A 14,526-nucleotide genomic window follows, 5' to 3' on the forward strand; every position below is an offset into this window, starting at 1 on the left:
CCTGGCCAGCAAGATCTCCGGATCTGTCCCCCATTGAGCATGTTTGTGACTGGATGAAGCGTCGTCTCACGCGGTCTCCACGTCCGGCACGAAGGCTGGTCCAACTGAGGCGCCAGGTGGAAATGGCATGGCAAGCCGTTCCACAGGACTACATCCAGCATCTCTACGATCGTCTCCATGGGAGAATAGCAGCCTGCATTGCTGCGAAAGGTGGATATACACTGTACTAGTGCCGACATTGTGCATGCTCTGTTGCCTGTGTCTATGTGCCTGTGGTTCTGTCAGTGTGATCATGTGATGTATCTGACCCCGGGAATGTGTCAATAAAGTTTCCCCTTCCTGGGACAATGAATTCACGGTGTTCTTATTTCAATTTCCAGGAGTGTATTTGTATCAGTAATACGGTATATTGCCATATGGAGTACCACAACAGTAAATAACTTTTTATATGTGTATATATTGTGCATGTGTATGTATTGTGATTCAATGATTTGAAAAATGTCAAATTATCGCTTTGAGCTGCCGGGGAAGTACTTTATTTAGACAACCAGTTTCACTCGTCTGATCATCATCAGGTTCATAAAAGTATTTACAGCATCATGTTAGGTGATTTTACATTGTTGCCAAATATGATCCTGTGAATACTTCATAATTTTTCAGGCATATGAGGGCTGTGGGGTGCCCCCTCCTGAAAATGTATTCACTTCATTGATGCTTGTAATGCCTCAGGTGATCACTGAGGTCTCTACAGTAATAAAAATTCAGTGCAGTTCAGTTCAGTGTTGTTGTTGCAATTCACTAAAAATCATTGAATGGAAATAATGAGAGCCTTCGGTTTTTGCAGGTGAACAGAAACAGCAGTGGAGGCGGCAAGAGCTGGAGGACGAGCAGAGGAAGAGCGTGCGCTTCAATCTCCTCGACTCTGCCGATCTGGACATCCGATTTCAGACATCTGACAACGAAAATGATGAAGAAAATGGGTCTGAGGTCAGTAAATGCTACTAATTAGTCTGTCTTTTGGAGTCATGAGACATCATATGTGTCTTGTCTTGTCCCTTCTTCTTTGTGCCGACATATCTTTAGCTCTCATACCTGTTGATTATCTGTGAGCTTTCTTTCATCTGTAAGAATGTTGTTTAAGTCTTTAGTATTTGTTCTTTGGACATGTCTCACATTCTCCAATTTCCTAAATGGATTGTAAATTGGTGAGAATGAAATTTATTGATGGGTATTCCAGTCTGGCATATGATATACTTGTCTAATAGAGAATAGAAGGCCCTGTTCAGTGGACAGACCTGTAGAAAAGACTGAAAGTTGTTAGGCTCTCAGTTGTTAGTTCAGTTCCTTATTAATCATTGACCACTCACAGTTGAATAAGTTTAGTCATTTAAGTATAGAACTGATAAGAAGATTTCAGAAAAGTTCTTACAATTTAATTTCACTCCTTTGATGGTTCTTGAAAAATGATATCAACAATTTTTATTTAAAATAGTTCTCTTACTGTGCAAAGTGAGTGGTACAACAGTCAATCATAAATTTCAACTTTAAAAATATTATTGCTATTTTGTGTGCATTTCTAGTCTTCGACTCAGTGTATCAAAGTCCAATTAGCCTCTAGTATTTTGAAATATATATCCTCTCTAGTATCAAACTCACTCAAATTGTTTTGACATAAAAGTGTGTAGATGTATTGGTTTATGACAGTCAGTATTTCACTATATTCAACTTGATAAAGAAAGGTTGGCAGTGTTCCATAGAGCTCACTTTCATTATTCGGATTACTTTTTTTTAAAGTTCACTGATAAAACACAAAACAGTCAAGCAAGATTAGCACTTGACACTGCCAACCCACAACTCATCATCAGCTGGCAAAGATTTGTTTTTCTTTTTCTTCTGACTCCCATATGTTATTTGACAGACTGTCGCAAGTTGAGAAATTGATGGTAATGGCTAGCCAGAGCCCAAACTGAAACAACAAGTAAAAAATAACTTCCAAAATTTCAATCAAACACAATATGCAAGGATCCTGTAGGTTCATGTTCTCCAAAAAAATGGTTCAAATGGCTCTGAGCACTATGCGACTTAACTTCTGAGGTCATCAGTCGCCTAGAACTTAGAACTAATTAAACCTAACTAACCTAAGTACATCACACACATCCATGCCCGAGGCAGGATTCGAACCTGCGACCGTAGCGGTCGCTCGGCACCAGACTGTAGCGCCTAGAACCGCATGGCCACTCTGGCCGGCCATGTTCTCCAGGGAGTATAACATTGTATAAGATCACCATTAGAGTCTAGTGCATAGCGTTGCGAGCTATTGTTGTGGAAGCCCTGGATTCGATTCCTGGTGACACCTTCCTATTTTTCTGTGTTGCCGAAGTCTGGAAGGGAGTTCAGTCAGCCTCATGAGGCCACACAAGAAGCTGCTCATAAAATAAGTTGCAGAACTCCTCTGCGAGCCACTAAAATTGCATCAGATTGAAAGGTCTACACTAGACAGAGAGCCATGTGGTATTCATTTATTTAACACTGCATTATTTACCTCCTCTGTTTACTGCTCACCTCATATCAAAGCTAACATTAGCTAGTAAGAAGGTTAAATGAGAACAAAAAGGCAACTCTGCACTGTATGTGAGTGAAAAATATTCTAAATGCTATGGGAATGGATGTGGTGTACCCTACAACAATATTGTGAAAAAGAAAGTTGCTACTCACCATATAGTGGAGATGCTGACTGAGTCACAGACAGGCACAAAAAAAAAGACTGTCACAAATATAGTTTTTGGCCAGTAAGACCTTCATCAGAATTAGACCACACACACACACACACACACACACACACACACACACACAAATGCAACTCACACGCACATGACTGCAGTCTAAGGCAACTGAGGCCACACTGTGAGCAGCAGCACCAGTGTATGATGGGAGTGGCGATTGGGTGGGTGTAACGAGGAGGCTGAGGTGGGGTGGGGGAGGGATAGTTGGGTAGGGGTGTCAGTGACGCACTGTTGGGGAGTGCGCAGGGACAAGGTGGAAAGAGGGTATAGGGCAGCTATGTGCAGTCGGGAGGTTAGATGGAGGGCAGTGGAGAGCTGGGGAGGGGTGTGGGGGTGGGATAGCAGAAAAGGAGAGAAGTAAAAAGACTGGGTGTGATGGAGTAATGAGGGCTGTGTAGTGCCGGATTGGGAACAGAGGAAGGGCTGGATGGGAGAGGACAGTGACTAATGAAGGCTACGGGAATGTAGGATGTATTGCAGGGAAAGTTCCCACCTTTGCAGTTCAGAAAAGGTGTTGGTGAGAAGGATCCATATGGCACAAACTGTGAAGCAGTCATTAAAATGAAGGATGTCATGTTTGGCAGCATGCTCAGCAACAGAGTGGTCCACTTGTTTCTTGGACACAATGTGTCAGTGGCCATTCGTGCGGACAGACACCTTGTTGGTTGTTATGCTCACATAGAATGCAGCTCAGTTGTTGAAGCTTAGCTTGTAGATCACATGCCTGATTTCCCAGGTAGCGCTCTGTTTGATGGGATAGGTGGTGGTGGGAGGATGTGTAGGACAGGTCTTGCAGCTGGGCCTATTACAGGGGTATTAGCCATGAGGTAAGTGGTTGGGAACAGGGGTTGTGTAGGAAGGGAAGAGTATATTGTTTATTGTTGGGAACTTTTTCGGATGTAATTCTATGTTATTTACACAATTTTTTGCATTTTTCCACCACCATGGATCCTTGCTCCGTCCATCTGCATCAATACAGAAATTTTCCTTAACCCTAGTCAGAACCCAGTCCCACATATTGTTCCTGTGTTGTTGCTTGGCTCGTAGAATCCCCCAATGGCCTTACCATCAAATTGTCCATCTCCAGCTGCCACCCCTCCTTCCATAATGACCTCCACCTGTTCAGATTCCACCAATCCTTAGTTCTGCAAAACCATATCAATCAAGCCCAAACCTCCTTCCAGTACATTCTCTCCAACCACAGAATTCTCCAGCTGTACAATCCCAAATTCCTGGAACCCATAACATGCATTGAAACTCTTGCCCTCCAAGAACTAAAGCAACACGCACAATGCCACCTCAAAAAGCTCTCCACCCTGCTGCCTTCCTACTCCCGTCTTGGACTACCTCTGTCCACCCCATCTACAACAACCTCCAAACCTCCTCTATGTCCCCTCATAGCTGACAAACCCTGTCTCACAGACCTACTACATTTACCCCGCCATCCTAAACTCCCTTCCACCACCACACAGAATCCAGAACCTAAACATACCCACAACACAAACCTTTCCTCCAGAAGCCTTAGTCCCACTGAAATATCAGTCCTTTCCAAAGGCTGCACCTTTTGCCCCACTCCCAAATTCAATCATGCAGGACTTGTTAAAGACTCTCTCTCCTTCTCCTGGTCCCTACAGTGGAAACACTTTTTCGCCACCAACCCTACCAATCAGGCTCAACCAAAGACCAATGTTGAAATCTGCCTAACTCAGTTCATTCCTTCACCCAGCCATGATCCACCCCCACTGCCTCAAATCATCTCCTGTTAACTTTCCAGAATTTCTTAACCTCGAGCCTTGCCTCACCATCATTCCCCAAATCCCTCAACATGCAGACTAACCTCACATCCGCAGAAAGAACCACAGTCTACCATTTAAAAGCTGGTCCTGACCTTATAATCCTACCTGTGGATAAAGACCCCACCACTGTTGTTTTGAACTGCAAGGATTATCTGGCAGCAGGACTCTGCCAGCTATCAGATACATCCACCTACAAACCTTGCCACAGTGACCCCAGAAACCCAGTAGGATCTCCAGTCACTCGTCATATCCTTAGGCCTATCCCAGAACATCTCCCCGGAGTCATCTCTCTGCTCACCCCTACCATTCACCGCACTTGTACCTCTACATGATTCCTAAAGTCCATAAACCCAACCACCCAGGACGCCCCATTGTGGTCGGCTACTGTAACCCTACTGAGAGAATCTCTGCTCTCGTGTACCAACACCTTCAACATATTACGTGGAACCACTCTCCTACGTAAAAGATACCAAACATTTCCTCCACCAACTCTCCATAGTTCCTGTCCCTTTACTACACGATGCCCTGCTCATGTCCCATTTGACTAACATCCCAACACCCATTGCCTTACCCCTATTGATCACTACCTTTCCCAATGCCCAATGGATTCCAAACCAACAACTTCCTTCCTAGTCGCCATGATCAACTACATCCTCATTCGCAATTACTTCTTCTTTGATGGCATTACCTACAAACAAATCTGGGGTACGGCTATGGGCACCCACATGGGACCATCCTATGCCAACCTATTCATGGGCCATGTAGAGGAATCTTTCCTAAGCACCCAGGATCCTAAATCCCTCACCTGGTTCAGATTCATTGATGACGTCTTTGTGATTTGGATTGAGAGTGAGGACACTCTATCCACACTCCTCCAGAACTTCAACAACTTCTCCCTGATTTGCTTCACCTGGTCCTACTCAACCCAACAAGCCACCTTTCTAGATGTTGACCTGTACCTCTAAGATGACTACATCAGTACCTCTACCCATTTAAAACCTACTAACCACCACCAATACCTCCACTTTGACAGCTGCCATCTGTTCCATACCAAGAAGTCTCTTTCATACATCCTGGCTAGCCAAAGTCATCGCATCTGCAGTCCCTGTCGAAATATACTGAGGGTCTCACTGAAACCTTCACAAATCTTAACTATCCTCCCAACCTTGTGCAAAAACAAATCTCCCATGCCTTATCTTTCCAGTCTCCCACCACCTCACAAAGTGCCACTGTCTGGCCACAGAGGAGCATTCCAATTGTAACTCAGCACCACCCAGGACTGGAGCAACTGAATTACATTCTCTGCCAGGGTTTCAACTACCTTTCGTTGTGCCTTGAAATAAGAAATGTCCTGTCCATTATCCTTCTCACCTCTCTCATAGTGGTATTCCACCATCCACCAAATATACACAATATACAGGGTGGCGCAGGGGAACGGGAAATTTTGAATGTTACAGTTGGCAGCACTGTAGCGCCGGCAGATGTTTGAAACTTTGCACAATTGATGTGAACGCATTGCCATTTAGTAATCATGGAGAATTGGACTGGTGCGGAATGTGCAGTAGCTGTGAGAGCGTTTTACAAAAATGGTGATTGTGCGACTGCCGCGCAGAGAACATTTCGACAGCATTACCTGCTTGGACGTCATGGACATGTCCCATCTTCGCATGCGATTACAATGTGGGTGCGTAATTTTGAAGAAACAGGATCTGCCTTGAAAAAGAAACCTCCAGGTGGCATTCCAGCGGTACGTACCCCAGAGAACATTGCAGCTGCTAGAGCTGCAATCGAGAGAAGTCCTCGCCGCTCCGTTCGACAGCATGCATCTTTGCTAGGGATTAAGCGACGAAGCTTAAAAAGAATACTGCACGAATTAGACTTCCATCCCTATAAGTTGCAGATTGTGCAACACTTACATGAACGAGACCCAGCGTCACGTATGGAGTTTAGTAGCCAGATATTGGCTAAAATCAACGAGGACGCGAATTTCCTTGGTAACATATGGATATCAGACGAAGCCCGTTTCCACCTGAACGGATTCGTGAACAAACAGAATTTTCGTTATTGGGCACTGGACAATCCTTGTGAGTTTCACCAGCGACCACTACATAGCGCCAAGGTCACAATATGGTGTGCTGTATCATGTCATGGTGTTATCGGCCCTTATTTTTTTGAACGTGAAGATGGTAGTGCAGTGACAGTAACATCCGCTCGATATGTTGAAATGCTTCAAACATTCTTTACACCGAGACTGTACGAGCTTAATCTTAACGTCGAAAACATGTGGTTTCAGCAGGACGGAGCCACGTCACATACTGCTCGACAATCGATGGCAGCAGTTCGTCAATTGTTTAGAAGACGCATTATTTCACATAATGGTGACATTGCATGGCCTGCGAGATCCCGTGATCTTAGTGTGTGCGACTTCTTCCTGTGGGGATATCTTAAAGGCAAGGTGTACCATACACATCCTGCAACAATCCATGAACTGAAGGAGAAAATTGAAAACGAAATCACTGCCATTCCCCAAGATTTGTTACACTGCGCATTCCAGAGTTTTCATAACAGGCTGTTAGAGTGTGAACGCCGAATGGGAGCACATCTTTCCGATGTCATCTTTAAAAAGTAAGGAGACACTTTTGGACATTTTGATTGTAAAGACATACTGAATAATGGCATACTGAATACATTCACTTTCATTTATAAATTAATAGTTTTATGAATTTATTCATGGAAATGACGTTATTTCAAAATTTCCCGTTTCCCTGCGCCACCCTGTACTTGTCCTTCCCTACACAACCTCTGCTCCAAACCCCCTACCTCATGGCTCATACCCTTGTAATAGACCTAGATGCAAGACCTGTCTATATATCCTCCCACTACCAGCTACTCCAGTTCAGCCACAAACATCATCAATCTCATCAAATGCAGGGCTACCTGTGAAACCAGTCAACATGACATCCTTCATTTCAATGACAACTTTCAACACCAGCTTTTCTGAGCTGCAAAGGTGGGAACTTTCCTTGCAATATATCCTATGTTCTCGTAACCTTCGTTAGTCATGTCCTCTCCCATCCAGCCCCTCCTCTGTTCCCATTCTGACACTACACAGCCCTCGTTCCTCCATTACACCCAGTCTTTTTACTTCTCTCCTTTTCTGCTATCCAACCCCAACCCCCACCCCCCACCCCCCTCCCCACCTCTCTGCTGCCCTTCGTCTAACCTCTTTACTGCACATAGCTGCCCTACCCTCTTTCCACTTTGTTCCCGTGTTTCTCAACAGTACATCACTGTCCGCCACCCCTACCCTACTATCCCTCCACCTCCCTACCCCAGCCTTCTCCTTGCCCCCACCAATTGCCACTCCTATTATACACTGGTGCTGCTGCTCGCAGCTTGGCATAAGTTGCCCGAGACTGCAGTCATGTGTGTGTGAGTAGCATTTGCGTGAGTTTGTATGTGTGTGTTTGTCGCCTGATTTTTACGAAGGCCTTACTGGCCAAAAGCTATATTTGTGACAGTCTTTTTGTTTTGCCTATCTGAGACTCGGCATCTCCTTTATATGGTGAGTATCAACTTTCCTTTTCACAATATTGTTACATTCCATCGTGAATTTTCCATTGTGGTGTACCTTACTTTTTAATGTGATTTTTTTCACCTAAATTATAACTCATTTTCTTCCCAACACTCTTCAGAAATGAAATTCTAAATTGCGGTGCAACATAAAAAAATGTTTTTCTACTGATTACATCTGCACAAAACAACATTTATTATTGTTATTAGTATTTCTTCTTTTAATTTAGGGATTGAAAACCCTTATAGTCAAGATCACACATGAAATTTTCTTTATTTGGATGGTTTACTGGTTTTGGCTAACATTCTAGCCATCTTCAGATCGTAAAACATCCTTGATTAGTGTTGGTGTCATTATGGCTTCAGACATCATTAAAACCTTTCTTAAAATGACAACATCCATATGTAACATAGTGAAAAACAGCTTTTCATTGTTTGTGGCCATTGTAATTGAACAATGGTCATAAAACAAAGGCGTTATGTCATTCAAATTTAAGTCATTTTAAGAAACGTTTTAACAATATGTGTAGCTGTACTGGCACTAACATTAAACAAGAATGTTTTATGATCTGAAGATGGCTAGATCATTAGCCAAAACTAGTAATCCATCAAAATTAAGATGATTTCATGTGCAACCTTGACTGCATGGGGTTTCAATCCCTGTCATAACTAAATAAAATTTACAACAGATTGCTTATCTCTTCATTGACAATGGCAACATACTTGATATTTAATATTTGTGTTGACAGTCTCATTCATGGAAAAGGAAAAATTTAGTGTAACTAAATACTTACCATGTTTGGAGCAGTACAAAATTTTATTATTATGTGACAATAGACATTTCAAAAAACTGTTCAGTAAATTCCACACATTTTTACTCATTTTGACAGTGATCTCTCATATTAATGTCTTACATGTAATTTTGTAATGTTTAAATCCATTTTCAGTTAAGACTGCTGACAGTGCATCTTCTTTGTCTTCTTCATTTACGTGTGTGTTATTAGGCATTTGTTTTATGTGATCCACATCTTTTTCTTGGTTTTCAATGACTTCTCCCTTTACACTTACATCTTAATATTTTGAGAGCTAATCTTTATCTGTTCATCCTGTTAATGTGTTTACTACATTTTGTTGAGTTTTTATTGACTTTATCAGTGAATATTAAGTTCATTCCTGGTATAATCCTTTCTAATTCTGTCTGATCTATTACATCTTTTCACTGCTTTGAGAAATACCGGGTGTGGCAGAACCGACTAAGTAGTTTTAAGGAGCAATAAAAAGTAAATCTGGATGTATAGAGGAAAAATGTTTTTATTTTCTAAATTAGTACAATATACCATTTTACATTCATTTAGTTTTCAAAATAATGTCCTCAAGATGGCAGCTGTTAGCATCAATACATTGTTGTAGACGATCCCTGAAGTTTCGAACAGCTCTTGCACACATATTGCAGGGTATGACATTCACTTCATCAATAATCCACTCTTTTAGCTCTGGTAGAATGAGAAGGCAGCTTTTGAAAACCTTTTCCTTCAGATACCCCCAAAATGCTCAAATCTGGTGACCAACATCATCCCTCAAAGAGACTAAGCATCCCAGAAACAGTTCTCTCAAAACATCAAGTGAAATTCGAGCTGTGTGAGCAGTAGCTCCATCTAGTTGGAACCGCAAGTCCCCCAGTCCATGTTCTTCAACAATCTCATCCATTCTGGGGTGCAGAAAATTTTGCAACATTGAAACATAACGTATGGAATGCACTGTCATGGTCACTCCTTCCTCCTCAAAAAAGTAAGGGCCTACCATGACAAATTGTGATATGACACACCACACTGTCACTTTAGTAGAATGTTGCGGTCTTTTATGAATAATTTGGGGGTTATTTTCAGCCCATTAGCGAAAATTTCGTGTATTCATGCACCTGCTAATATGAAAATGTGTCTCGTCACTACTGAAGAAAGTTGCATTTGGAGTGACCTGAGCAAGCATTTGCTCACACAGATTTTGACTGTTGGCGTAGTCTGCTGGGCATTCATTATTTTGAAAGGATGGAACTTCAAATCACATTGCAAAATCCTTCTCAAACTGCAGTCTGAAATCCCCAATGCAACAGCATGTCGTCAAGCAGAATGTTGCGGCGATTGTTGAACTGCTGTTCTCACCCGCTGCACATTTACTGGCGTTGTGATGGATCTGCGTCGACCATGTGTATCTATTCTTAGTGTGCTACCAGTTTCCTCCAAATGCCGAACCGAGGACCACATTGTGTTTGCATTAGGAACGGCATTGTTGTGTGGAAAGTTGAACTGTCACTGAGAAGCTCGTGTAGCAATCACAGATCTGTTGTTTTCATAATAAGTGTGAATGGCAAAACCACGATGTGCATTGGTCCAGACCATGTTGGCTACTGAAATGGGGTCAATGACTGAACAAAGGCAGACCACATGCAGCTGCCTACCCCCACCACAGCCCCAGCAGTAATCGATAGAAACTGCTTAGTCGATTCTGCCGCACCGTGTATCACTTCTGCTGACTGCATTCTTCTGTCTTATGTTTTTCACTTATCACAACCACGATCTTGTCAAATTTAATTCATATCTGTTTCCACATTCTGTTAATCAACTGTTTGTTAACAAAAAGAGTGACATCAACAGCATATAAGAGACAAATTAAAATAGTGTGCCCGCCTATTGAAATACTTGAGTCTGTTCTGGCTTTCCATTCTTATGTTGCATTGTTCAGATGCTTGGGTGATACACTACATCCTTGTCTAATGCCTTTGTTTGTCAATATAGGCTATGTTAATTCATTTATTTGTGCAAGGGACAGAATAAGTTAGTCACAGTTTGGTGACAAACTGGTGAGGTATATGAGCAATGAGATTTTCCATGGCCCTCTTGATTTTTGCCAGAGAAACTACATTTCATTTATGTCTTATGTAAGTTGTCACTATATGCAGAAAATTGGTTACAGGCACGAGAGCTCTGAAGACAAGTGTTTTGTGCCACTGCATGTTGAAAAATTAGTAGACCTTTCTTTATTTTATGAAAACACTGTCTGAAAAAGTTCTCATTACAAAAATTATTTGAAACTGCTGTATGACCTGTTTCCTGTGCACTTAAATGAGAAAACCACTGACATCATTTGCAAGTGAGGCAGAGTGCCTCATGTAATAGCACAACAAGGCTTGTTTCACATCATGATCATTATTGTTCATGTCATTTAATGAACATATCATTGATTTACATATCATCCAGTGATCATATTCATATACTGCATGAACAACAAAATCTGCACAAATTTGTATTTCCCACCACATTGTCCCTCCCTCCAGAGATTGTTGTTGATGTCAACACTGCCAGTCGTATTTAGTAAACGGATGTGAACTCAATATGGCCGTGATGTTGAAACAAAGTGCAAAGCATGATAAAATAGCCACAATGCTTGAGGGCTTTCATGCTCAGCAGCAGCTGTAATTCATTTCCTTATATACCTGAAGCTCCAGAACAGTCCAAAAAAGATTCTAATATACCAAAACTCAGGTTTTTACACAGGGGGGGGGGGGGGGGGGGGAAGAAAGAAAGAAAAAAAAAAACCTGGAGAAATGGCCACTCGCCTGCACTCAAGCCAGAGGGTGTTCCTGTTGTTGTCAGAATAAAATGTCATACTGGTGTTCATGCTCTACATACTGTGTCCAGCTATTTGGTACAAAATTGGATATTAGCCAGTTTAGGTATGTTTTGGTCTAAGGAATTTTGGTATCCCAACAGCCCTGATCTAACCCCTGGATTACTACATATGGAGTGCAGTTGAAAAGATCACCAACAAATCTTGACTTCCCATTGTCATGTCATTAAAGACCACCATTGGGACAGTGTTCACTGGTATGTAGTATACATTACATTGAACACGAGCACACTTCAGACAGAGGTTAGAGGCAGTTATTCGAGCTAAAGGGGGTAAACTGAATGACAGAGCTCCATATAGGTGCTCCTTGTATCATGTAAAATAATTTTTTGTGGTATTTAATATCTCTCTAATGAAAATTTGTGTAAAGACACTGTTAAATTTCTTTGATTTTGGTGACACACCCTGTATTGCTGCAAATACCATACATTTATGTTGTTTTGGAGCAGTGATTTGGTTTGTTTTATCTTTACTTTTTTCTGCCTGCTGCTATTTCAGGACTATGAAGAAGAGAGAATAGAGAACAATAAAGAAGAAACTTGGGATTCAGAAGAGGAGGATGAGAGAAAAGTAGAGAAGAGCCCTACACCCATGAAGAAAGTTACAGGTGTGTTGTACTTGGCGTACACGCAGTGATGAAGAGGCTGCAATGTTTACATTGAATTCTATAGGAATTTTGAAGGAAATGCTTTCATACAAATGGTGAAGAAACCTGTTTATTCTTATTTATATGAAATTATCTCCCTGCCTTCCCATCTTTCTCTTCCCCCCTCTCCCCCCTCCCACCTCTCTCCCCCTTTCTCCATTCCTCTCCAACTTTTTCCCTCTCCTGTCCTTGTCTCTCTCTTCATCTCCATCTTCCTCTCATTTTCCACTCCCTTCTCCCACTCTCCTCCTCTCTATATCTATTTGTACTCTACCCAGAAAACTCCTTTCACTTTTGCCACCACAAGAGTGTGTATTCCGATATCTGTGTGGTTGCATGCGTAATTTTTTTTTACTTTTGCTCGAAAAAAAGAATAAGAAGTCATATGGCTATGCGTGTCTATGCGCCACATATCAGTCCGCTATAGGTAAGTGCTTACCTTTAATTTATTCTATGAATATGACATTAAATCTGTGCATACAAACTGATATGATGTTGATGTTCTCTTAACAGTAGAGAATATGTGTTAGCACAGTTTATGATGAAGGCACATGTGCCCAAATTGTGTTTGTGATGTTAATAAACAAGTAACTCAAAGAACAGTTTAGGGCGAACATGTTGTTTCTGAACTCAATATGTGTATTGAGTGTTTTTCTTCATAATTATCATGGCAATTGAGGTATTTGTCATGACAGTGTATCATTAATTTTTGTCTCCTCAGCAAGCTGCTGTTGAGCCCTGTCCTCATGGTGCCCTATAATTCCCTCACATCTGGTTTAGGTCAGCTTTCTTTCCCTCATACTACATGTGTGTTATTCCCTCCCCTATAATGTTGTTCTTTTCTTCAGCCTGACTAACAGTTTGATGCAGCTTTTCATGCTAGTCTCTCCAGTGAAGACACCTTCATCTCTGAATACAGCCTACATACATTTAACCCTGCTTACTGCAGTAAAGCCTTGACCTCGATGTGCAATTTTTACTCCCCCCCCCCCCCCCGCCCCCACCCCCCACCCCCCCCACACACACACACACTTCCTTCCACTATTTAGCTAACAGTTCCTTGATGTGTCATGATATGTTCTATCAACTGATCCCTTCTTTTGGTATAAATTCCTTTTTCCACAATTTAACCCAATATATCTTCATTAGTTATACGATATAGCCATCTAATGTTCAGCATTCTTCTGTAGCATCACATTTACGAAGCTTCTATTCTCTTCTTGTCTGACCTGCTTGTTGCCCATATTTCAGTTCCATACAAGGCTACAATCAACACAGATATTTTCACAAGACTTCCTTACACTTAAATTTATATTAGATGTTAACAGATTCATCTTTTTCAGAAATGCTTTTCTTGCTGTTGCCAGTCTACATCTAATACCTTACCTACTTTTACCGTCATCAGTTATTTTGATGCCCAAAAAGCAGAACTCAGTTGCTGCTTTTAGTGCCTATTTTCTTGATCTAATTCCTTCAGCATCCCATGATTTACTTCAATTACGTGCCATTATCCCTGTTTTACTTTTGTTGATGTTCATCCTATAATATCTTTTCGAGACATTATCCATTCCATTCAGCTGCTCTTCCTACTCTTTTACTATCTCTAACTGAATTACAATATTATTACTAAATCCAAAAGTTTTTATTTCTTCTCTGTGAAATTTAATTCCTACTCCAAATTTTTATTTGGCTTCCTTTACTGGGCTACAACCCTATCTCATTCCCTTCTCAACCACTGCTTCCCTATCACACCCCTTTGACTCTTAGAATTCCCTTCTGGTTGCTGTACAAGTCGTAAATAGTCTTCACTCCCTGTATTTTACCCCTGCTAACGCCAGAATTTCTAAGAGAGTATTCCAGTCAACATTGTCAAGGGATTTTTCTGTGTGTAAAAATGCTATAGAAGAAGGTTTTTCTTTCTTTGACCTATCTTCTGAAATATGTTTCTCCAGAGCACAAATTGATCTTCCATAAACTCATCTTCTATCAGCTCTTCCATTCTTCTGCAAATAACTTATGGCAGTATTTTGCAACCATGACTTAT

General features: G+C 41.5%; 1 protein-coding gene across 1 annotated transcript in view; it reads left to right on the forward strand.

The window, feature by feature from the left end:
• Positions 1-14,526, forward strand: part of LOC126210459 (centrosomal protein of 164 kDa) — a 644,242-nt gene that overhangs the window by 468,177 nt on the left and 161,539 nt on the right. Inside the window, exons 8-9 of the mRNA XM_049939692.1 lie at positions 845-987; positions 12,335-12,443. Coding sequence (XP_049795649.1) covers positions 845-987; positions 12,335-12,443 — 252 coding nt within the window. The remainder of the gene's footprint in view (positions 1-844; positions 988-12,334; positions 12,444-14,526) is intronic.

This window comes from Schistocerca nitens, chromosome 10, assembly GCF_023898315.1.
Source record: "Schistocerca nitens isolate TAMUIC-IGC-003100 chromosome 10, iqSchNite1.1, whole genome shotgun sequence".
NCBI classification, from domain to species: domain Eukaryota; kingdom Metazoa; phylum Arthropoda; class Insecta; order Orthoptera; family Acrididae; genus Schistocerca; species Schistocerca nitens.